Raw genomic sequence first — 25,763 nt, 5'->3', positions numbered from 1 at the left:
GGCGCAGTAAGTAGGAGGTAATTTGCAACAGAACATTTCTTGCAAAATTTACACGTTTTAATTTGAAGAAAATTTGGAGATTTCATAAGGATCCTAATAGTCAAGAATGTTTAATTTTCTTGAGATGGTAGAAATACTTAATACAAAAATTATTCAAAATACACAGTTATTACCATTATTTTTGTCTGTTTCCGGATGATTAAAGACGCTTTTGAGCTATAGACTCAATTTTTGCATAAAACAAAAATACTTATACACACTTCAGAATTAAAAAAAAACACATTGTTGTCTCAAGATTATGATAAAATGCAAAGAGAAATAATTAAATTATATCAAACTTTCTTGTTTTACAATTTTTTAGCACATTGTTGAGCGAGAAAGATAAATATTTTGAAAATGATTTACATCAAATTTCTCTCTTTTTATTAATAATTATTCTTCAAGCATTTGAACTTCTTCTCCTCATCACCTGACGCATTTTTTTTCCTATTTAGAAGTATTCATGTGTCTATATAAAGCCGGCCCTGCATTAATAATTGATAACAGCTTTACATGTTCTTGTTAAATAGTTGCTGTATTGAGTAAAGAACACAGTTTTTGATTAAAAAAAAGGTTTAGTTCCCACATTAGAAACTTTTTTTACTTCTTATAAATAGCTAGAGCTTTAAAATTTTGTATACGATATAAATCGACCATTTTGAACTCAACTACATTATTTTCAAAATGGCTGAATTTTCGGAACGACAAAAAGTTGGCGATAAGTTTGAAATTTTAAATAGTAACCACCTACCTCATTTTTTATGAAAATTTTTAATTTGCGGGGGTCCATTTAAAATATTACAGCTCTTGTACCCTAAACAATAAGTAAATATTTTATTTTGCATTTGCTAACCTTTCGAAGGGTTTTCTAAAATCTTTCGGATTGTCAACTGCTAAATTGCAAGGCTACTACGATTTTTTTAAAACGATGATCAACTTATAACACTGTTTTTAAATAGAATGGCCTTTTTTTACAATTGCAATCAAAAGAACATTGATTTTTATGGAGACTTTTATCAATATCTTCTATAAATATCTCTTACAATTTTTGACATAATCGCAAAATACGGAATTTTCAAATAATAATAGTTTTAATAATAAAGTTGTACTACTAATTAAAAGAAATGTTCGATTTGTCTACCATTCTTCTTCAAGGAGTTCAAAATTCGATGGAAGACTGATTGATTTATGTTACATAATTTATTAATTTCACAATTGTTAACTCATTTACAAGGCCTACTTGATTAACGATGAAAACTAGTAGTATTTGCAAGTAGTATTTATTACAAAAAACTATTTAGGCGTTAATTTGAAAACATTTTACTTGTTGATTACATTGTTTAAAATTACAACAACAAATAAGGGAATCTGGATATGTGCAAACGTTTATAAACTATTATTTTATATTCACCGACGTAATAGCGGTTGTTTTTCTTTCAGGTTTAGCGACTCAGACAATCTTGACAATTCCGGTAAATCATGTAAATAGTTCCGATCAAATGGTGAATTTAGCTTTAAATAACGGCCAGGTGGTTACGACGTCTTTAGCCAACCTCCAGGCGATGGCGCAAACGAACCTCCTCAACAACACCACAAACGCCGGTGAGTTTCAACCCTCACAAGGAAGTGCTTTAGTTAAATTAGATTATTTGAGTCTAACGCTCTTATTACATCATTATTGTTGCGAAACCTCTATTCCACCTTCTATACAATTAGTTTTTTTTTCTTAAATTTTCCAGTTCCAACAACCAACGGTTCCATAGGCCCTAGTCTCCTAAACCCCGCGTCTTTGAGCCACCTCTTGACCAACGGAGCCCCCCAACAGCTCCTCCAACCCATGCCCTCCATGTTAAATACTCCTCCACTTAACCCCTTAGCGCAACCCCTTCTTTCGACAGCACCGACGCTGTTGACCACTCCGACCACCCAAACGACACCACCTCATCGAAATCCGTTAATTACAACCTATTCCGAGTCGAAATTGCACCACCAGCAACCCATTTCACGGAACCCGTCGCCACCCAATGGTAGTCCCATGGGTCGGATGGCCACAACCAATGGGGAAATTACCATCACGACGTCGGCCGGACCTATACCTAGTCAAAATTTGAAAAGGTCGCCTTCGTCACTCTCTCCGAATTGTACAGATAGCTCGACGGCAGATCTTCTAGTGGATTCGCCAAGTAAGTATAAAAACATCCAAAGTTAAATGTTGGAAATTTTCTATAATAATTTCAAAGTCGCAACTACGGATTACTATAGATTAGGATGCGAGACGAAGTATATATCAAACGTCCACGTTTTCAATAGTTCCGTTAATGTCGCCAGGGGGCGCAATTGTTCCATTCAAAGCAAGGGTTTAAAAGAAACGCTGTGTTTAAATAACGGTTACCACAAGGCAAACGAAAAATATACGGACAGATGGAACATTTAATCCTCAATAGTAAAAATAAAAACATAAATTATATCGTAAACTTTGTTTGAAAGAATATCAAACTTTTACCATATTTTTCAAAACGCTGCGAATACGGTTGCAAATATAAGGAAAATGTTGGGGAAAAGTTGCAGAGAAATAAATTTCCTTCGAAAAAGTCTGCGAGACCGGTTAGGTTCAAGCAACGGATTTGTTTTTTTACGTGTGGTCAAGAATCGGTAATTAACCTAAACCTAAACCGTGTAAGATAGAAATATGGTGTCGCAGGAAAGTTAATTTCCTATAACTTTGCTTCATACACTTTTTTGTATCTTAACCGTATTTTCTGCATTTTCGAAAAATATAACGCGGGACGCTAATTAGTATCTGCTTATTTTTTTGCATTCGACTTGAATTTTTTTAATTTAATTTAATTGTCATTTATGTGTATTTGTAGTCTTTTTTATAATTATTGAATTGGCCGCATTCGAGTTCTCTAACCTCTTTTGAATATACTTTAAATAAAATACAAAATGTTACAATGTAAACAAATTTTTCATATTAAAATTGCATTTTTTATTAAATTTAAAATTTGGATAATTACTTTCTTGGTTTCGTTAGGTACGTTTATTTAAAATGCTGCATAAAACATATATTTGAGTTAAAAGAAGTTTTTACAGAAACTGTGCTATGTCTAGCTCTAGTAAAGTCTTTTGTTGTAGTAACTATACCTATTTAAGAAAGCCAATAAAGTGGTACAAAAAGCGTCTGATGGATACGTTATTACGTATTTACGTTATATTTTGACAAAAATGAAGATTTAATTTTTGTTGCTTAAAAATATTCAGTTTAAGCTTTATCTCAGTTTTTTGTTTTTTTTTTTCTAGCAAAATTATATGCAATAGCTGAAAAATATGCTAAAACTTTCGGTCTTTATGAAAGAAGTTTTGCGTGAAAAGTGCATTTTTGGAACTTTTGGAACTTTTACTATTGTAAACGATAAAATGGTATTTTATCTACTGGTTTTGTTTATGGTAAAATAAAATTTTATCGTCTAGAGAAATATGCTTCACAACCATTGTTGTTTTTCTGTTTTACTTTTATAATAGTCAATCAAAATAATGTGTAATTCAGTCGAAGTAATGGAAGATGGGATAAAATTTTGCCTTTACTTTTATAAGCGACTTATATTTTTGGAAAATGGATCAAAATAATGTAATTTTGGCATTTTTTTGCTAATTTTGAGAGGAATTTCGCAAAACAAGTATTTTTTAAATTTAAAATAACGTAATTTTTGGCGCAATTAAGTTCTGTTTAGGTTTTAACACGAAAAAAATACACGTAAGTTTTGCGCTCAAATGACCAAAAGAACGTTATATTCGAGATGATTTAGTCATTTTACAAAATACGGATAATTATATTCTACGAAAAAAATAAGAATAATATCAAAGTGAATATTTAGCTCATGATAAGGTAATTCTCGACGTCAAAATACACAATTATTTTTGATTAAAATTAATAAAGTCAATTTATTGCTTGAAAATAAATTACATTTAAAAAAAAAATTTTTTTCTATTTTCGTTTCTGATTTTTGGTCTCTTATAGCAAAATTACGTGAGATAACTGAGAAACTTGATAAAATCTTAGGTCTTTTAAATAACCTAAATATAGCGAAACAAATCAAAATAACGTTACATTCTGCATAACTAAGTGAGTGATATCTCGATCAAAATTTTGCCCAAAAAGTAAAAAAGTTAATTTTTGTGTGAATAGCCAAACCACGTTTTATGTACATTAGTCGTTTTTTACAAAATTTCGCTAAATAATAAAGTTTTTTACCGAAAAATAAAATAAATCTAAGGAAAAAGGTGAAAACAATATCAGCAGCATCACTCGAATTAAATTTTACGAAAACAGTTAGTTTTTCGCTTAAAAGTCATGCGAAATTCTTAAATGACTGAGCTTTATTTTGGTCATTTTTGACGAAGTGTTCCAAAATATGTAAGTTCATTGCTTAACATCTTTTTCAAATTTTTATCATGTTTTTTTTTTTCTATATAAGAGAAAAATGAATTTTTGATTACGTGATTTTTTCGGATTTTTAGGACAATTTTGTGGAACAGTTTTATGAGTTTTATTGATTTTAAGTCCCAACAACGCTATTTTCGACCAAATTAAACGATACTTCGTTCTGTTTTAACGAAATTTTGAGAACAAAGTTAGTTCTTGGTTCATAGAGCATAAACAAGTCACAATAAAGTCATTTTCGTTTTAAGTTTTTTTTACAAAACTTTGAAAATACAGTGATAATACAAATAAAAGTATTAGTTTCTTACTGAAAAATAAGACATACCTACCTAAAAGTATAGGGCATAGGGTGTAGTGCCAAATAGAGTATAGGGTAAAGTGCATTGTTGTTGGTCACTTTAGCAAAAAACTAAATTGAAAAATCATTAAAAGCAATAGATAATTACGCGATTCCAAACTAAAAATTGAGATGTATACCAGATCCTAATTATTATAATACAATGTGATAACCTTTATTACTATTATTTTTTATAGAATTTTTATTTATTAAGTGCAAAAAACTCAGTTATTGGTCGGGTCTAAAAATTATACATACATGTTGTCCAAAATATGTCATTTCAAAGAAACACAACAGGAGAGGGTAGTTGGGGCTTCGTGTAATGAAAATATGATTTTAGAAAACAATATATTAAAACTCCCTGGCCAATAACTGTGACCTTTACCCTATTTAGCTAAAAAAAGTGGGATTTTCCATGTAAAAATAGATGATTTTTTACTGTGTTTTATTTTGCGAAAAAAAACAGAATAAAGTGGGTTTCTCGTAAGAAAATCATATTAAAGATATTAAAGCAGTTTCGATTTAATTTGGAAATTTTGTGTACCATAATAAGGTCATGTTCGAAGTTCGATTATATTGTTTTTGTTTTTTCTATTTTAACGAAATAATGTTTAATTATGTTTAATACTACTTAAGTAAATTTTAGTTAAATACCTATCTGGGAAAAAGTTATTTATTTTTTGGTCTTAACTGTGCAAAATTTTGAAAGAAAAAATGGTTTCTGCTAAAAATAGTAATTTGTAACTAACTGGGCTATTTATGGCAGTTTACCAAAAGAACAAAGTATCTCTTTATTAACCTTATAATAAGCTGTTGGAAATATTATATTATTGGAAATAAAAAAAGTGCATTTTTAGCTCAAAATAACGTTACTTTCGACACAATTCAGTGACTTTTTGGCCGTCTAATTTGGGACATTTAGTGCGAAATTTAAGTTTCTTACCGAAAACTACGAGAAATATTTTTTCTTTATATGTTCTTTGTAATTTTTTGGCCTCCTCAAGCGATTTTATGCAAAACAAAATTTGTTTGGCTTGAAATACATGCTAAAATACGCGAAAAATGGAAAATTAAAGACACTTGTTCTACCTATTCTTAAGCGTGGTTTTGCAAAAAAAACTGAGTTGTTTTTTATTTAAAAATTTTAAGTTAAATCTGGTTCAAGATATTTCATAAATCTATAAATTTATAACACAAATTAAGGTAATTTAGACGTAAATTACATTTGCGTATAGAAAAGCAATGACGTCATTTAATTTTTGTAAGGTGTGAACCGTTTGCATTTATTAAATATTCCAAAAGTGTGTGATTTTGTGTTTTCTGTGTAATTCGTATGCGTTGGAATCCCCGTTGCGATTGCACAACACCATTCTCATTGAAGGAATTAGGTAATTACGGCTAGCAAATGTAATAAAAATTGGTAAGCACGTAATTTATTTAATCATCAATTAATTAAGTTACGTAAAAAGCATTAATAATAATTAAAGAGCAATTTCGTTTCGCGATATAACAATATTCTACAATTAATCATTTTATCTGCAGTTGTATTAATTAAGCCAATCGAAACACTAAAGCCGTTATTACCATAATAAAAGATCACCAACGTAAATAACTCCGATTGCTCAATTTGATAAATTATTATTGTTGAAAGTGGGAGTATTATTTTGTTCGGAGTGAAGAAACAAAGTGGAGAAGTATTTCAAATATTTAAATTTAGTTAATGGAGAATGCGTGGCGCCCTCGCATGGTATGCACCTGCAACTTACATCATCCTGCTACAGAACTCAATGAAATAATTGCAGGAAAAATAACTAATCAAACAAATTATTGACGAATTACAGGCTTTTGATTTAGGTTTTTCAAATAAAGCAAATGCTATTAAAAATTGATGCTTCAATCTACAAGTATTTCTTAAATTTTAGACGTCTACAAAGTTCGCCAATCAATTAGAAAAAAATAGCCATTGTAAAACACACCAAAAAATATCACTATGTATCACTAGAAACTTTGATTAGTGATTAATTAATTTTCCTTTATTTTTCACATTGCAATTTGTGAAAAGCCGTTGAGGATATTTTAGGAAATGATAGAGAGGTTACTACAGAAGTCAAAGTAATTCACACATTTTTTCCTGTTTATTTTTCTTTGTTATATTATATTTGATCAATGATTATCATACTAGATGATATGCCTAAAAAGTTGTTGCATTAATTTTTTTAATTGAATTTAGTTGTTTTCCTAAAATTTCCGACGGAATTTAACGCATTTAAAAAATTTATTTTAACAAATACTTGTTTTTTTACCATTAACTCAACATGCAAATAATTTGTTAAACCAGCTAATTCTATAAAAGCTCTCCATTTAAACTAAATTTTATTTTTCAAGAACTAACAACCGATTTAAAAACAGTTGCATGTACATGTGTCGTTAGTTCTTTCTATAATAGTAATTAATTGGTTTGTAACGAACAAAAAAATTCTTCTATACAGATTTACTTGCAAAAACACTCTAATTACATAAAATGCGAAACAATTTTAATTAATTTAGATTCAAACTCTAATAAAATACAATCAAAACTTTTTTGTTTATAGGAATACAAAAATATATATTCTAATATAATTTTTTTTATATAATTTTTCTATATTGCAACTTTCACTACTTTAATTATCTTTGGAATCACCAAAAACATTCAAAGAGATGTTGCTACATGTTAAAAATTTATTCTTCAGATTTACATTTTTCCCGAGTATTTGGCCAAATTTTATCTAAAATAAACCAACAAATGCTCTACATAGTCCATTACAAGAAGCAATTCTAACGCAGTGAAGACCAGATTTAGAAATTTTTGTCTCTGTTTGTTATGAAATATTTGGATTTTAGAGAAGCAATGAAGAATAACACTAAAGTCATCAAATTAACGTATTTTGAACTTGCACTCTTCTCGTCAAAAAGTGCTATAGAACCAAAACTAGTATTTTTGGACTTACTTTTGCAGTTTTTTTAACTATTTTGTTTGGCAAACTTTCTCGAACTTTACTAGTCTAGAAAATAAACTTAACCTCAACCATAATAAACTTAAATAAATAAACGAAGCTGTGTGCCTAAACACTTCACACATTTGTTTTTCTTTAAATTTTTATACGCAAATATGAACTTATGTCAAATTATGTCAAGTTCTCGCAAACTGTTAGCAAAATTAGTGGCCATTTTGCACCAGTGCGAATTATCACGTAATTTGAATCTAAATGAAGGAAAGAGTTCAAAAAATCGTCGAATTATGTCAAAAGTGGTATTTTTTAAATTTTTTAAGGAGCTGAAAGAGATTGGAAACTGTGTCAGAATCTCAGTTTTTTCAAATATTTTTATTAAACCAAATGGGAAACAACATTTTGAAAAAACAAAAGAAAAAATTTATTAAAGCTCTGAAAAGTTATTGTCGGTTTTCAGTTTTTTTGTCATGAAAATTGTACGAATTATTCGGCAAAAAATATTTTGTAAATAGCGAGCTAAAGACAAATTGGAGTTATTCAAAATTAATATTTTTGACTAAACTTGTGTGGAAATCGTTACTTTTGAACAGGATAAGACGATTTGTGATCAACGCGGGATTGTTCAAAATCAACGTATTTGACTAAACTTGTATTGAAATCGTTGTTTTTGACCTGATAAGGCAATTTCATCAGCCTTCCTATACGATTTTTTTTCGTTTTTAAACAAAGAGTTGTAAAAAATGAATATTTTTAACTAAACTGTTATTGAAATCGTTGTTTTTGACCTAAATAAGGCGATTTCAGAGTTTCTAAAGCAATTTTTTTTGTTTTTTAGGAAAGGTTTGAACTGAATGAAATTTGTTAACTAAACTCGTCTTGAAATTGTCGTTTTGGCCAAAATAAGACGATTCCAACCTTTCTAAAGCGTTTTTTTTGTTTGTAAGAAACGAATTGTTCAATTGTTCTTTTGTTTTTGACCAGAGTAAAGCGATTTTTTTCAATTGTAGACAAGGAATTATTTGCAATTGAGTGCTTTCAAGTAACCTGGTGTTCATATCGTCATTTTTGGCTAGAAATGCCAAAATAGGACGATTTCAGCTTTTGTAAAGTGTTTTTTGTTTTTAAGCAAGGTATTGTTCAAAATGAACGTACTTATCTAAACTGGTAATAAAATCGTTGTATAGTGGCGGTCAGCTCGATTTGCGTGTGCGTCATCAATTTCATTTTTTCATTACCAACACAAAGCTATAAAAAATTATCAAAAACAATACAAATTTAAACAGCTAAGGGCTATCTAAGGGTGGTATCCTTGAACATTAATTTACATGTGCACTTCGACAACACCGTCAAGTGTCACGAATTTGTCAAACTGACATTGACAGCAAATTATAGACGTCGTCGCATGGTTGTCGAAAGTGTTATCGGTGTTAATTGCAAGTATTTTCTGTTCGTTTATTGTGTTTTGTGATTTGTGTTTCGTTAGGTTTTTGATTCTGCGTTTATTAGTTCTTGTTTTGTGAATCTGTATTTTTTGTAACAACTCATAATTTAAACACTTCGTAACCTCAAAAAATATTTGATAGTTTGTCACCGCTATGCCCCTGCTATGTAAACGTAGTGACAGAAATGTCAGATGACGCACACGCAAATGGAGCTGAGCGCTACCATATTTGACATGATTATGGCAAGTTTATTAGCTTTTTTAATTTTTTTTTTTTACTAAACTGGTGCTGAAATCGTCGTCTTTGGCTGGAATAAGACAATTTCAGCCTTTTTAAAGCGTTTTTTTTAACCAAGGAATTGTTCAAAATGAACGTTTTTTACTAAACTGTTATTGGAATCGTTGTTTTTTGACCTAAATATGGTAATTTCAGACTTTCTAAAGCAATTTTTTCGTTTTTAACCGAAGAATTGTACAAAATGAAAATTGTTAACTAAACTGGTGTTAAAATCGTCGTTTTTGGCCAGAATAACACGATTTCAGCCTTTCTAAAGGGTTTTTTTTTATTAGAAAAGATTTGCTCAATTGTTCGATTATTTTTGCCCAGAGTAAATTAGTTTTTTTTAATTGTAGACAAGGAATTATTCAAAATCGAGTGCTTTTAAGTAAACTGGTGTTGATATCGTCGTTTTTGGCCAGAATAAGACAATTTCAGCTTTCTAAAGCGTTTTTTTTTTTGTTTTTAACCATGAAATTGTTCAAAATGAACGTTTTTAACTAAACTATTATTGAAGTTGTTGTTTTTGACCTAAATAAGGCGATTTCAGCTTTTGTAAAGTGTTTTTTTTTGTTTGAAGCAAGTTATTCTTCAAAATGAACATACTTATCTGCACTAATATTGAAATCGTTGTGTTTGACATAACTATGTCAATTTTATCAGCCTTATTTAAATTTTTTTTAGTAAAATGGTGTTGAAATCGTCGTTTTTGGCCAGAATAAGACGATTCCAACCTTTCTAAAGCATTTTTTATAAAATAAGATTTGTTCAATTGTTTGATTATTTTTGTAAAGTTGTTTTTTTTTTCAATTGTAGACCATGAATTATTCAAAATCGAGTGCTTTCAAGTAAACTGGTGTTGATATAGTCGTTTTAGACCAGAATAAGACAATTTCAGCTTTTTAAAGCGTTTTTTTTTTTGTTTTTAACCGTGGAATTGTTCAAAATGAATGTTTTTTAACTAAATTGTTACTGAAGTTGTTGTTTTTGACCTAAATAAGGCGATTTCAGACTTTCTGGAGCATTTTTTTCGTTTTCAAGAAAAGAATTGTACAAAATGAAAATTGTTGACTAAACTGGTGTTGAAATCGTCGTTCTTGGCCAGAATAAGATGATTCCAACCTTTCTAAAGCGTTTTTTGCACCAAATGAACGTACTTATCTAAACTGTTATTGAAATCGTTGTTTTTGACATGATTATGGCAATTTTATCAGCTTTTTTTATTTTTTTTTACTAAACTGGTGTTGAAATCGTCGTTTTTGACCAAAATAAGACAATTTCAGCTTTTTCAAGCGTTTTTGTTTTGAACATTTTTAACTGAAGTGTTATTAAAGTTGTTGTTTTTCAACTAAATAAGGCGATTTCAGCTTTTGTAAAGTGTTCTTTAGCAAGGTATTTTTCAAAATGAACGTATTTATCTAAACTGGTATTGAAATCGTTGTTTTTGGCATGATTATGGCAATTTCATTAGTTTTTTTAAGTTTTTTTAACTAAACTGGTGTTGAAACGTCGTTTTTGGCCAGAATAAGACAATTTCAACCTTCGCAAAACTTTTTTTAACCAAAGAATTGTTCAAAGTGAACGTTTTTTACCAAAATGTTATTGGAATCGTTGTTTTTGACCTAAATAACGCGATTTCAGACTTACTAAAGCATTTTTTTTCATTTTTAAGCAAAGAATATAACAAAATGAAAATTGTTAACTAAACTGTTGTTGAAATCGTCGTTTTTGACCAGAATAAGACGATTCCAACCTTTCTAAAGCATTTTTTACAAGAAAACATTTGTTCAATTGTTCGATTATTTTTGACCAGAGTAAAGTTGTTTTTTTTTTAATTGTAGACAAGGAATTATTCAAAATCGAGTGCTTTCAAGTAAACTGGTGTTGATATAGTCGTTTTAAACCAGAATAAGACAATTTCAGCTTTTTAAAGCGTTTTTTTATTTTTAACCGCGGAATTGTTCAAAATGAATGTTTTTTAACTAAACTGTTATTGAAGTTTCAGACTTTCTAGAGCATTTTTTTCGTTTTCAAGAAAAGAATTGTACAAAATGAAAATTGTTGACTAAACTGGTGCTGAAATCGTCGTTTTTGGCCAGAATAAGACGATTCCAACCTTTCTAAAGCGTTTTTTGCACCAAATGAACGTACTTATCTAAACTGTTATTGAAATCGTTGTTTTTGACATGATTATGGCAATTTTATCAACTTTTTTAATTTTTTTTACTAAGCTGGTGTTGAAATCGTTGTTTTTGACCAGAATAAGACAATTTCATCTTTTTCAAGCGTTTTTGTTTTGAACGTTTTTAATTGAAGTGTTATTCAAGTTGTTGTTTTTCAACTAAATAAGGCGATTTCAGCTTTTGTAAAGTGTTTTTTTTTTATTTTTAACTACGGAATTGTTCAAAATGAAAGTTTTTAACTAAACTGTTATTGAAGTAGTTGTTTTTGACCTAAGTAAGGCGATTTCAGCTTTTGTAAAGTGTTTTTGTTTGTTTTTAAGCAAGATATTGTTCAAAATGAACGTATTTATCTAAACTGGTATTGAAGTCGTTGTTTTCGACATGATTATGGCAATTTCATCAGCCTTTTTTAATTTTTTTTAACTAAACTGGTGTTGAAATCGTCGTTTTGACGATTTCAGCCTTTCTATTGTTAGATTTGAGTGTCAGGGAACACAAAACACAGTATGTTAAAACAAAAGTTTAATGATGAACTTGATTTCGGAAGATTAACAACAGAAAAACATTTCAGGCCCACGCCATCACAGTAGCTTCTCTCCTAGTTACTTTCTGACTACCAACCTCATAACCTAAACTAACTAAATATTCTAACACTCGGTCATTCTGACCTTCGAGCGGACCTCCGCTCGACATAAAACAAGGAGCAATGAAATTTAATACACTAATGAAACAAAATCACTTAAAATAGTTTATAGTCAGCCAGTTTCTTTGGCATCCGTCTATTTCGTTTTGGTAGTTCTTCGGTTACAATTGCATCTGGTGTAGAATGTATCTGAACTTCAACAGTTTCGATTTGTGGAAGTTCATCTTCACTACTGTCACTGTCTTCGGGTTCTGTGTCTTCGGGTTCTGTGTCTTCGATTGGGTTTCTGTAGAGTTTGAGTTGAGAAACATTGGCTGTAGTCGTAAAAATGCGTCCCTCATCCGCAAGACTGGAGATACGATATACATCCGAAGGCAATTTCTCAATAACTGTTAATGGTCCTCTATATTTGGCTTTAGTTTTTGATGATTGTCCGGTTCCTCCAGGGATGTAGGTTTTGAACATAACGATGTCTCCAACGTTGTATGTCACACCTTGGAACTTCTTCTTATCATATCGTCTTTTATATGCTTTTTGTTTTTCAACAATTGCTTCACGAATTTCTGCTTGGATACTTTCGGGAGGAGTCCAGGTACAATCTTCGCCTTCTGCAAGCTTAGTGAGTTTTCCATCGTCGAACACGGGTAAGTATCCATGAAGGGCTTCAAATGGAACTCTACCAGTGGTTTTATTCAACATAGAATTTAAATTGCGTTCTACCTTGACAATCTTTTTGTCCCATTGTTCTTCGATATCCATTTCGCACATTAATGTGGGTATAAGAGTTCGCATTACTCTTTCCACTTGTCCATTTGCTTGAGGCCACCGGGGAGGTATTAATAAAACCTGTATGCCTAAGCTGTCGCAAAATTCACCGAATTCATCTGATTTGAAACATGAACCCTGGTCCGCCACTACGAGACGGGGTATTCCGTAATTGTCAATACAGTTTTGTAAGGCGCTTACACTTTCACTGGATTTTGTACTCTTCGTGGGGTACAGTTTCACAAACTTCGTTAAAGCATCGATTACCACAAGAATGTAAGAATTTTCGTCGTCGGTTTTTACTAAAGGGCCTACATGGTCTAAATGAATTTTTTCGAAAGGTCGTCGTGGTGGTCTCGGTGGGTGTAGCTCTCCGGGTCGCTTTCCTGATGGGATTTTATTTAGTAAACACTCCGCACACGCACTGATATGTCTTTGTACATATTGTTTCATCTTCGCGAACCAATATCTTTCTCGAATTTTTGCAACTGTTCGGTCAACGCCGAAATGTCCTAATTGGTCGTGATGTTTCACCACAATACTTTTCCTCATTGATTTTGGGATCACATACAGCCATTTTCCAGAACCATTCACGTTAACGTTTCTGAGTAGTCTCGCACTATCTAACTTGTAGGGAAGCACTCGCTGACGTTCCACTGGTGTTCTCTCTTCACTAGGTTTTTTCAAAATTTGGATTAGCTCACGAAGTTCAGCATCTCCATATTGAATCATTAGCACGTAGTCGGTCTCGTCAAGTGTTTGCAGGACTTCTAGTCTCTCATGAATGTGGTCAAGAGTGTCTTGAGAGTCATCGACAGGAGCACGGGAAAGGGCATCCACATGGGCCATTCTTCCACCTGGACGATGTTTAATCTCGACGTCATATTCCTGTAACAAATTAAACCAACGACAGATCTGGGCATTTTGCGTCTTAAAATTATTTAGAAATGTTATGGCTTGACAGTCCGTGTAGACCACAAATTTTAGTCCGATTAACAAATTGCGCAGTCTCTCGATACACCAAACTACCGCCATCAGTTCTAATTTCGTCGAATGATACTTCTCCTCAACGTCAGTGGTTTTCTTCGAGATATAATATACGGGATGTAGTTGTCCTGCACTGTCCGTTTGAAGTAGCATTCCCGCCACGCCCGCACTACATGCGTCCGTATGTAATTCGGTTATAGTCGCTTTTGGATTATACAGTTTTAAAACCGGTTCAGCACACAAACTATCGCGCAAATCTTCAAAAGCTGCACTTTGGTCTTCTCCCCACGTAAATGTCTGAGTCTTCCTTGTCAAATCCGTCAAAGGTCGGGCACGTATTGCGTAGTTTCGCAAAAATCTCCGAAAATAACTTGTTAGTCCTAAGAATCTCTTCAATTCATGAATATTTTTCGGCGTTGGAAACTCTGATATGGCTCTCATTTTGGATTTAGCTGGTTGCATCTTCTCACTTGAAATTGTGTAGCCAAGAAATTCAACTTCTTTTAGTCCAAATACACATTTACGCAATTTTAAAGTCAACTTTGCTTTCTTAAGAGCCGTTAAAACCATTTTTAACTTGTCTAACATATCTGTCCAATCTTTCGCACCAAGCAAAATGTCGTCAATGTAAGTCATGCACACTTTATTTCTGAGTGGACCAAGGACTATGTGCATTAATCGGCAAAACTCATATGGGCCATTTGTTAATCCGAACATTAACCTCTCAAACTGGCCTGTCTCGTCTGGAGTTATAAAAGCAGTCTTCTCCTTCGATTCTTCATCTAACGGAATTTGCAAATATCCATGAGCGAGGTCCAATGTCGAAAATATTCTTGATTCGCTCAGCATCTCAAACTGTTCATCAATACTTGGAATTGGAAAAGGAACTTTTTCAGTTTGTTTATTCAATCTCCTGTAGTCAACAACTAGTCGAGGTTCACCACTTTTCTTCTGGACCAAGACGACTGGGCTAGCATATTGACTATTTGTTTCCGTCACTATTCCATTTTCCTTCCAATCACGGACTATATTTTTAATAATTTCTCGTTCTCGCAAACTTGCTCGATAAGGTTTGGCACTTACTGGAACATTCGTATCTCTAATTTTCATTTTCATCACATCTGTGCAACCTAGTTCCTTTAAATTAAATGCAAAACAAGACCTAAATTCGTTGAAAAGCTTGATTAGCTCGTGTGTAATTTCAGGAGGAGTTGATGGGTCTACTATTATTTGATCTTCAGTAATTTCACACTCTTCGGAGACAACTTCTGAATCTTCTGCCGTTTTCTTATGTTCATCGGTCGAAATTTCCCATTCCGAAAAGGGAAAATCCTCGCGTTTTTTAAAGATTAGCTTGTCGTCCACTCTAAGATAGATTAGATTTTCATTCTCAGTAAATGGTCTGCCAATAATCATGTCCACACTTTGGGCATCATCAGCAACAATGCAGATATCAACATTATCTACGCGAACTTCATCGATTTGAATACCAGTATTCACTACACCTAAGCATGGTATTGGTGAATTATTTCCAAAACCAAACAATTGCACATCTTTTCTCGTGATGGGCCAATTGTTTTCTTTGACAACTGAACTTCTAACTGTGCAAACAGAACTGCCCATATCAATCATTGCATGGATATCTACGTCGTCTACTTTTGTCACTCGTAAATATTTTTCAATTCCATCGCTATCTTCTCTTGGCTTCTGATGGGACGAAATAAGACTAACTTCTTTCTTGACTGTTGCAACTGGTTTTCGCGAAAAATTCTGACTCTTTTCCCCATAAGAATTTTTACAATCCTTTGCCACATGACCCGTTTGTTTGCATTGAAAACAAATCGTTTGTTTTGGTTGAGTACATTTTGACGCCAAATGTCCCGCTTGTAAACAATTGTAGCACTTAATTTCGTTAATGTTTTTACTCGGTTTTATCGAACGTTCATTTATACCGGAAAACGCGCGCGAATTATTCAAAATTCTCGAAAATTCAATGATGTCATGAAGAAGTTCATCCGCGTCTGTATGCGATTTCGCGACTAGTCCTTGCACAATATTTTTATTCGATAGTCCCACAACTATTTGTTCCTTTGTTTCCGCGAAAGGTAACTTCAATTTTTGGCACAATTGGAATTTATCGTGAAAATATGTGGATACAGACTCACCGGGTATCTGTTGCCTACTTTGCATTTGTCGCCAACACTCCGTTGTGCTTACTCTGATTTCGAAGGTTTTCTTAAATTGGGTAACGAAGTCGGTCCATGTTTTGATTTCCGTGCGATGGGCATCATACCATTTTCTTGCCGCTCCCACAAGATGGTTCCTGGCTGTCTCCAAGCAACATTCGTTTGACCACGAATGGATTTCTGCCGTGACGTTTATCTTCTCCAACCATTCGATTGCTGCACCACTCTCACAATCGCCATCAAATGTCTCAACTGATTTCGAAAAATCGGGCACAGTTTGAATCGTTGTTCCACGATTTTGTTGTTCAAGCATCATTTTCATTAGTCTTTCTTCGCTGGCAACACGGTTTTGTTCCATGACTCGTAAAGCATCCGTGAACATCGTCATCATGTCCGCAACAACCTTCTCGGTACCCATGATGATGATTTCTTCCACTGATCGGCTGATCGCAATTCGTCAAAAGAGAAAAATTGAATGACGCTGTAACACCACTTTTACAAACGCCAAACACACGCGCTCACTTATTTTCTCCACACACTGGACTTTTTGGGAAAATCCCACTTCTGATTGTTAGATTTGAGTGTCAGGGAACACAAAACACAGTATGTTAAAACAAAAGTTTAATGATGAACTTGATTTCGGAAGATTAACAACAGAAAAACATTTCAGGCCCACGCCATCACAGTAGCTTCTCTCCTAGTTACTTTCTGACTACCAACCTCATAACCTAAACTAACTAAATATTCTAACACTATAGGTTTTTTTTTTCGTTTTTAATCAAAGAATTGTTCAAAATGACTGTTTTGAACTAAACTGGTGTTTGAAACCGGTTTTATGAAGATTAGTCAGAAAATGTTTTTTTCCAGACCAGCCAACCATCAACCAAACCAGCAGCAACGTGGTGGACGGCATAAACCTCGACGAAATCAAAGACTTCGCCAAAGCGTTCAAACTCCGTCGTCTATCTCTCGGCCTCACGCAAACTCAAGTGGGTCAAGCCCTCAGCGTCACCGAAGGCCCAGCGTACAGCCAAAGTGCGATATGCAGGTAGGCCCCAAATACCCCACCCCCAGTCAAAGCCAGGACATGCGATACCCATACAAATTCTTACGGAACAAACGCCGCTCTTTTGCCATTTTCCCAGCTTTTGTTCCGTAGGAATAGCAAGTGTATGACGTGATGAGTAATTGGTTGGTTTGTTCCCAGTGCCCTGGCGTCTCAGATGTTTGCAGCCGCGCAACTTTCGTCTCAGCAGCAAGCGATGTACGTTTTGTCTCAGGGTTGAGTAGTTTTAAGGATAAGTTGGTCTTTTCTGTGTAAGGATTTGCGCCAGGGCACTGGCATATTTACTGTTCGATCGTTTGTATTTTTCACGTTTTCTTATTATGGTATGTCAGTGTCCTGTGCCTAAATCAGACGAAAACGCGGCGCTTTGAGCTTGATTGCTTTTTTCTTCTGCTACAGGTTTGAAAAACTAGATATTACGCCAAAGAGTGCACAGAAAATCAAACCCGTGCTGGAGAGATGGATGAAGGAGGCTGAGGAAAGGTTGGTCTTTTTTATTTTACCTAATTAACTAACTAATAAACTGACTTAATTTTCGAAAATTCTCAAAAATTTAATTTCTTCTTTCTGTTTGGTCATTTAAATTTGACTTTTGTAATATTGTTTCCTTTCTTTGTACATTTACATCTGTGCTTATTTTATTTTTGTTTGCCAATTTTGTTACTTTTAAGTAAGTAAGTAATTCTTTTCGTGAACTTCCTGCAATTTTTTTGTTACTTTCTTTTTCATTTACTTTTAAATATGATTTTTTTTATATTTTTGTCAAAGAAGAAATACAGATTTATATTGTATGTAGTTTCCATATTATACAGAGTTTCTTAGCAAATTCGTTGGCCTTAAAATCAAAAAACATTAAAAAAGTATACACAGTTAATAATATTATCCCCCTAGCACCTAAAATTGTTTACAAATGTACAGGGTGTTTTAGGAAAACAAATTTACTTGTTTTTAATGAAACACTCTATATTTTAATACATTTTACATTTTTTTTAGTGAATGTAGAGTTTTGATAAAGGTTTTAAACAAAACAATTTAAATTTTAAGATTTGGGAGTTGTTTAACGCATTACAAGTAAAAACATGAAAAAAAATGAAGAAGTTTGTTAAAAGTTGAAAAGTAAATGGAACACTTTATCTTTTGTTTTTGGTGCTCAGAGATTATTAAATTAAATTGATCTTGGTTTTAGTATATGGTTTAAAAAAGTTTTTTCGTTAAGAATTATTTCAAAAATTGAGCAAATTCCGTCAAAAGTACAACTTATAAAATACATCAGTATTAAAAATACTTATGAAAATGTAAATAATATAGGGTTTTCTTTAAAAAACTACAAGTGTGTCGTAACTGCATTCTGAAATACCCTGTATACTTAAAATATTTTTAGGTGGTTTATTGAAATACTTAAAGATTTAATGATCAGTTATTGAACAGTCTGTATAAAAAAATACAAAAATGTTGTGTTCAAAAATCACTAATAAAATTAATCATTTCAAACAGTAGTTTATTATACAAGTAAAGAAAAGTTGTTTAGTGAGTGATCACGAGCAGATAATGCCAACATTTCTTTCTGTGTACCTGTAATCTCTTCTAAAAGTACATTGATAAATTTTTGTTAAATGTTTTCACCGATAAAATAAAAAAATCACTAATAGAAATAAAAAAATTCTCTTTCTTGTGCTTTTTACGTTCGCAAAATTTGTTAAAATGATGGATAAGTTATTGACTGCAAAAAAACGAATGTGGATATATCAAATAAATGACTACACGAGAAATGGTTTCATCATTTTTAAAAGAGATAAACATGGAAATTTGCAATTTTTTTTAAATCGAGGAAAAGTAAGTTGAAATTGAAACAAAATAATTATTTGTTTTAAAAATTTTGCAACAGTCAATAATATGGCAATACTACAACCAAAAAAATATGGTTTTAGTAGTTATGAATTTTTTTAAACCGTATATAAGAATTTGTAATTTTCGAATAATTCCGAAAAAATAAAAATTATATATTAATCAATTATCTAACAATCAATTGAGAGGTGTCATGTAAAACGTGTAGAATGTAGTTTTATATTTAAAAAAAACCGGTTGTTTTACGTATTTTTTACAACTGATTGAAAAATCGATTCAATGCAACAAGTATATTTTTTTAATTTCTAAAAAAAATCTGAAATTTGGTTTGCTAGACCAAATTCTCACCATTCTTATCACTTCATATTTTCTATCTTTTGCTCCTTGTTATTTTTACTTTATGTGTATACGAAATTTTTTCTACGTTTAATTTTTTATTTTATATTTCCTTCTTTCTAATTTTTTCTTTTTACTTTTTTTACCGTTTTAGAAGTTTCATAAATTATCTTGAATTTCTGTGATTTGTAAATAATTGTTTAAATCTATTGAATTTTCAATAAATCTTTTCTTAAAAACCACCATATGAAATTATTTCGTTAGTGACTTGCGACTATTTGCTTCTTTTCTAAGCGAGAAATTGTCATAAACAAACATATACAAAAATCGCCGTTTTTACTGAAAATAATGCGATAACCTATTGAATATTAACAAAAAGTTTCAGCAAAACTAATTCAGGTATTGTGGCTTTTAACTAAAATAAGAGAATTGTTCACGAGTTAAATTTTTAACACGTTCTCGCTCCATTTTTTCCAAAAATTAAAATATTAAATCAAATGTTTTCACCGATAGAATAAAAAATCACTAATAGAAATAAAAAAAATCTCTTTCTCGTGCTTTATCGCAAAATTTGTTAAAAAGATGGATAAATTATTGACTGCAAAAAAACTAATGTGGAAATAAAACAAATAAATGACCCTACAAGAAATGGTTTCAGAAAAAGAGATAAACATTGAATTTTGTATTTTTTTTAAATCGAGGAAAACTAAGTTGAAACTGAAACAAAATAATTATTTGTTTTAAAAATTTTGCAACAGCTAATAATATGGCAATACTACAACCAAAGGAATATGGTTTTAGTCGTTATGAATTTTTTTAAACCGTATATAAGAATTTGTAATTTTCGAATAATTCCGAAAAAATGAAAATGGTATATTAGTTAATTACCTAACAATCAATTGAGAGGTGTCATGTAAAACGTGTAGAATGTTGTTTTATACTTAAAAAAAACGGTTGTTTTACGTATTTTTACAACTGATCTAAAAATCGATTCAATGCAACAAATATATTTTTTGTTAGACCAAATTCTTACCATTCCTATCACTTCATATTTTATATGTTTTGCTCCTTGTTATTTCTACTTCATGTGTATGCGAAATTTTTTCTCCGTGTAATTTTGTATTCTATATTTCTTTCTTTATCATTTTTTTTTAACTTTTTTTACCGTTTTAGCAGATTCATAACTTAAATAATTACTTACTTAATAAGTAAGTACTTAAATAATTGTTTAAATCTTTTGAATTTTCAACAAATCCTTTCTTAAAAACCACCATATGAGATTATCTTGTTAGTGACTTGCGACTATTTGTCTCCTTTCTAAGCGAGAAAGTCATAAACAAACATATTTCAAACACGAAAATCTCCGTTTTTGCCGAAAATAATGCGACAACCTATTGAATATTAACAATAAGTTTCAACAAAACTAATTCCAGGTAAACTAAAATAAGCGAATTGTTTACGAGTTAAATTTTCCACGCCTCCTCGCTCCTTTTTTTCAAAAATTGAAATATTAATATATGCTCTAGGATTTGTTGATTGAAGAAATCGTAGCTTTAGGCCACTTTTCTAATTTAAATCCCCATTTCAAGTGTCCAGTCATTGATGTGCAAAAGTTTGCTCAATTCCAGATACAAAAGTGGCCAAAACCACTTGACCGACTTCATAGGCATCGAGCCCTCGAAAAAGCGAAAACGAAGGACATCGTTCACTCCTCAAGCTTTGGAACTCCTGAACGCCCATTTTGAACGAAATACCCACCCCTCAGGTAATTTTTTCCTCTAATGATTAATAAAAACTCTCAATTTCAACAATTCGATAATTTGAATTAGTTATTTAGATGAGCAACCTGTTTGCAGCACTCCCTGCGCTCACTCGTTTTGGCAAACTTTATGATTGTTTTTTTATAACTTTTTTTCTTTAGGAACGGAGATAACCGGTCTGGCCCACCAGTTAGGTTACGAGCGTGAAGTGATAAGGATATGGTTTTGCAACAAACGACAGGCATTGAAAAACACCGTTCGGATGATGTCGAAAGGAATGGTGTAAAACGTCTGTGATTTGACTCTAACCAGTTTAAGTGTAAATAATCGCAAACAATCAATTTTTGTATATAATCGTGTATAAAATACTTCAAAGATTGTTGTAATTGTGTGATGGTATGTACATTATTACGATGAGAATGCGCAATTTTTTATTAAGTTTACCGAATCGCACTGGAACAGACGAGCACTTAATTTATTATTTTAATGTAATAAACTGATTCATGATGACTGCTTTTATTACTTACTACATCCCTCGGAGTGACGACGTATACGATATTATTACTTAGGAAGTGACAAGACATATCCCGTTTCAGTAAATGACCAAAATTCGAAGATGGATGAAACGATTTGATCTCAACAAATCATTTTTAAGTAATTTAGTAGGGGGCGACCCCGAATGAAACCAAAGTTCCTACTAGTACATAAGCGATGATACATGTTGTAAATAGGTTTATGAAAGTTTAATTTTAGTAAATAACTTTACTAAATTCTATGTCAGAGTAGAAATTTATTGTGAATTAATTCTAGTGATTCTGGTTAAATAAGTTATGTGAATGAAATTGTACTTGTTCGTATTGTAGATGTACGCAGAATAAAAGAATCATTGTGGTAATCGTGTCCCTTTTTTGGAATTTTTCAAACCCGATAATCTTTTCCCTTTTCAATAAAACAATTAATTACAAATTTTAAATAAAAGAAGGTAATCAAAATTTGAATAGAAATGCATTTTTTTCATATCTTTAAAAATTGCAAATGGACTTTTCTGATGGTAGAAAAACTCTAAGAGCACCTCTTGAATCTTTCAAAAATAACTTATTACTATAACAATATTACTATATTAAGCAGGGATTATTACAAATACGTGTGTTAATTTTACAACATAATTAAATTCATCAAGTACAATAACTTTTCTATACTATAACATTTAAAACATTTATTCAATGCGGAATATTTAACAAAATTTGAAAAATTCGCATAAAATACGGTTACAGTTTGTCCTGTGCGTCGTATGGATTGCATGCAGCAATGACCTTCATTTTTGTAGCAGAACATTAAAAGACCTTCGTCTATAACATATTAAAAAATTGGAGTCGCCAGGCTTTTCGTTTTCATTTTATTCAAAGCGGAATGTTCAACAGTTTTTAAAAATTTTGCATAAAACATGGTTACAGTGTGTCCTGTGCGTCGAATGGATTGCATGCAGCAATGACCTTCATTTTTGTAGCAGACCATTAAAAGACCTTCGTCCATAACATATTAAAAAATTCGAGTCGCCAGGCTTTTCGTTTTCTTTTTATTCAAAGCGGAATGTTTTACAGTTGTTAAAAATTTTGCATAAAACATGGTTACAGTGTGTCCCATGCGTCGTATGGATTGCATGCAGCAATGACCTTCATTTTTGTAGCAGAACATTAAAAGACCTTCGTCTATAACATATTAAAAAATTGGAGTCGCCAGGCTTTTCGTTTTCATTTTATTCAAAGCGGAATGTTTAACAGTTTTTAAAAATTTTGCGTAAAACATGGTTACAGTTTGTCCTGTGCGTCGTATGGATTGCATGCAGCAATGACCTTCATTTTTATAGGAGAACATTACAAGACCTTCGTCTATAACACATTAAAAAATTAGAGTCGCCAGGCTTTTCGTTTTCTTTTTATTCAAAGCGGAATGTTTAACAGTTTTTGAAAATTTTGCATAAAACATGGTTACAGTTTGTCTTATGCGTCGTGTGGATTGCATGCAGCAAAGACCTTCATTTTTGTAGCAGAACATTAAAAGACCTTCGTCTATAACATATTAAAAAATTGGAGTCGCCAGGCTTTTCGTTTTCTTTTTATTCAAAGCGGAATGTTTAACAGTTTTTAAAAATTTTGCGTAAAACATGGTTACAGTTTGTCCTGTGCGTCGTATGGATTGCATGCAGCAATGACCTTCATTTTTATAGGAGAACATTACAAGACCTTCGTCTATAACACATTAAAAAATTAGAGTCGCCAGGCTTTTCGTTTTCTTTTTATTCAAAGCGGAATGTTTAACAGTTTTTGAAAATTTTGCATAAAACATGGTTACAGTTTGTCTTATGCGTCGTGTGGATTGCATGCAGCAAAGACCTTCATTTTTGTAGCAGAACATTAAAAGACCTTCGTCTATAACATATTAAAAAATTGGAGTCGCCAGGCTTTTCGTTTTCTTTTTATTCAAAGCGGAATGTTTAACAGTTTTTAAAAATTTTGCATAAAACATGGTTACAGTGTGTCCCATGCGTCGTATGGATTGCATGCAGCAATGACCTTCATTTTTATAAGAGAACATTACAAGACCTTCGTCTATAATATATTAAAAAATTAGAGTCGCCAGGCTTTTCGTTTTCTTTTTATTCAAAGCGGAATGTTTAACAGTTTTTGAAAATTTTGCATAAAACATGGTTACAGTATGTCCCATGCGTCGTATGGATTGCATGCAGCAATGACCTTCATTTTTATAAGAGAACATTACAAGACCTTCGTCTATAATATATTAAAAAATTAGAGTCGCCAGGCTTTTCGTTTTCTTTTTATTCAAAGCGGAATGTTTAACAGTTTTTGAAAATTTTGCATAAAACATGGTTACAGTGTGTCCCATGCGTCGTATGGATTTAATGCAGCAATGACCTTCATTTTTGTAGCAGACCATTAAAAGACCTTCGTCCATAACATATTAAAAAATTCGAGTCGCCAGGCTTTTGGTTTTCTTTTTATTCAAAGCGGAATGTTTAACAGTTTTTAAAAATTTTGCGTAAAACATGGTTACAGTTTGTCCTGTGCGTCGTATGGATTGCATGCAGCAATGACCTTCATTTTTATAGGAGAACATTACAAGACCTTCGTCTATAACACATTAAAAAATTAGAGTCGCCAGGCTTTTCGTTTTCTTTTTATTCAAAGCGGAATGTTTAACAGTTTTTGAAAATTTTGCATAAAACATGGTTACAGTTTGTCTTATGCGTCGTGTGGATTGCATGCAGCAAAGACCTTCATTTTTGTAGCAGAACATTAAAAGACCTTCGTCTATAACATATTAAAAAATTGGAGTCGCCAGGCTTTTCGTTTTCTTTTTATTCAAAGCGGAATGTTTAACAGTTTTTAAAAATTTTGCGTAAAACATGGTTACAGTTTGTCCTGTGCGTCGTATGGATTGCATGCAGCAATGACCTTCATTTTTATAGAAGAACATTACAAGACCTTCGTCTATAACACATTAAAAAATTAGAGTCGCCAGGCTTTTCGTTTTCTTTTTATTCAAAGCGGAATGTTTAACAGTTTTTGAAAATTTTGCATAAAACATGGTTACAGTTTGTCTTATGCGTCGTGTGGATTGCATGCAGCAAAGACCTTCATTTTTGTAGCAGAACATTAAAAGACCTTCGTCTATAACATATTAAAAAATTGGAGTCGCCAGGCTTTTCGTTTTCTTTTTATTCAAAGCGGAATGTTTAACAGTTTTTAAAAATTTTGCATAAAACATGGTTACAGTGTGTCCCATGCGTCGTATGGATTGCATGCAGCAATGACCTTCATTTTTATAAGAGAACATTACAAGACCTTCGTCTATAATATATTAAAAAATTAGAGTCGCCAGGCTTTTCGTTTTCTTTTTATTCAAAGCGGAATGTTTAACAGTTTTTGAAAATTTTGCATAAAACATGGTTACAGTATGTCCCATGCGTCGTATGGATTGCATGCAGCAATGACCTTCATTTTTATAAGAGAACATTACAAGACCTTCGTCTATAATATATTAAAAAATTCGAGTCGCCAGGCTTTTGGTTTTCTTTTTATTCAAAGCGGAATGTTTAACAGTTTTTAAAAATTTTGCGTAAAACATGGTTACAGTTTGTCTTATGCGTCGTGTAGATTGTATGCAGCAAAGACCTTCATTTTTGTAGCAGAACATTAAAAGACCTTCGTCTATAACATATTAAAAAATTGGAGTCGCCAGGCTTTTCGTTTTCTTTTTATTCAAAGCGGAATGTTTAACAGTTTTTAAAAATTTTGCGTAAAACATGGTTACAGTTTGTCCTGTGCGTCGTATGGATTGCATGCAGCAATGACCTTCATTTTTATAGGAGAACATTACAAGACTTTCGTCTATAACACATTAAAAAATTAGAGTCGCCAGGCTTTTCGTTTTCTTTTTATTCAAAGC

At 32.0% G+C, this 25,763-nt stretch overlaps 1 protein-coding gene across 6 annotated transcripts in view; it reads left to right on the top strand.

The window, feature by feature from the left end:
* The window catches only part of pdm3 (pou domain motif 3), a 236,691-nt gene extending 214,500 nt beyond the window's left edge, over positions 1–22,191 (top strand). For 3 of the 6 annotated variants that reach the window (XM_064355109.1, XM_064355108.1, XM_064355113.1), the window contains 7 exons: positions 1,480–1,641; positions 1,779–2,222; positions 17,157–17,337; positions 17,497–17,553; positions 17,755–17,838; positions 21,150–21,301; positions 21,458–22,191. In XM_064355109.1, the coding sequence (XP_064211179.1) occupies positions 1,480–1,641; positions 1,779–2,222; positions 17,157–17,337; positions 17,497–17,553; positions 17,755–17,838; positions 21,150–21,301; positions 21,458–21,582 (1,205 nt within the window). In that variant the 3' untranslated portion in view covers positions 21,583–22,191. The remainder of the gene's footprint in view (positions 1–1,479; positions 1,642–1,778; positions 2,223–17,156; positions 17,338–17,496; positions 17,554–17,754; positions 17,839–21,149; positions 21,302–21,457) is intronic. The other 3 variants (XM_064355110.1, XM_064355112.1, XM_064355111.1) reach the window with 3 other exon arrangements.
* Positions 22,192–25,763: the final 3,572 nt, after the last annotated feature.

This window comes from Tribolium castaneum, chromosome 2 (genome assembly GCF_031307605.1).
Source record: "Tribolium castaneum strain GA2 chromosome 2, icTriCast1.1, whole genome shotgun sequence".
Classification (NCBI taxonomy): domain Eukaryota; kingdom Metazoa; phylum Arthropoda; class Insecta; order Coleoptera; family Tenebrionidae; genus Tribolium; species Tribolium castaneum.
Note: the sequence above shows the minus strand (reverse complement) of the source record. Positions and strands in the feature narration are given on the sequence as shown.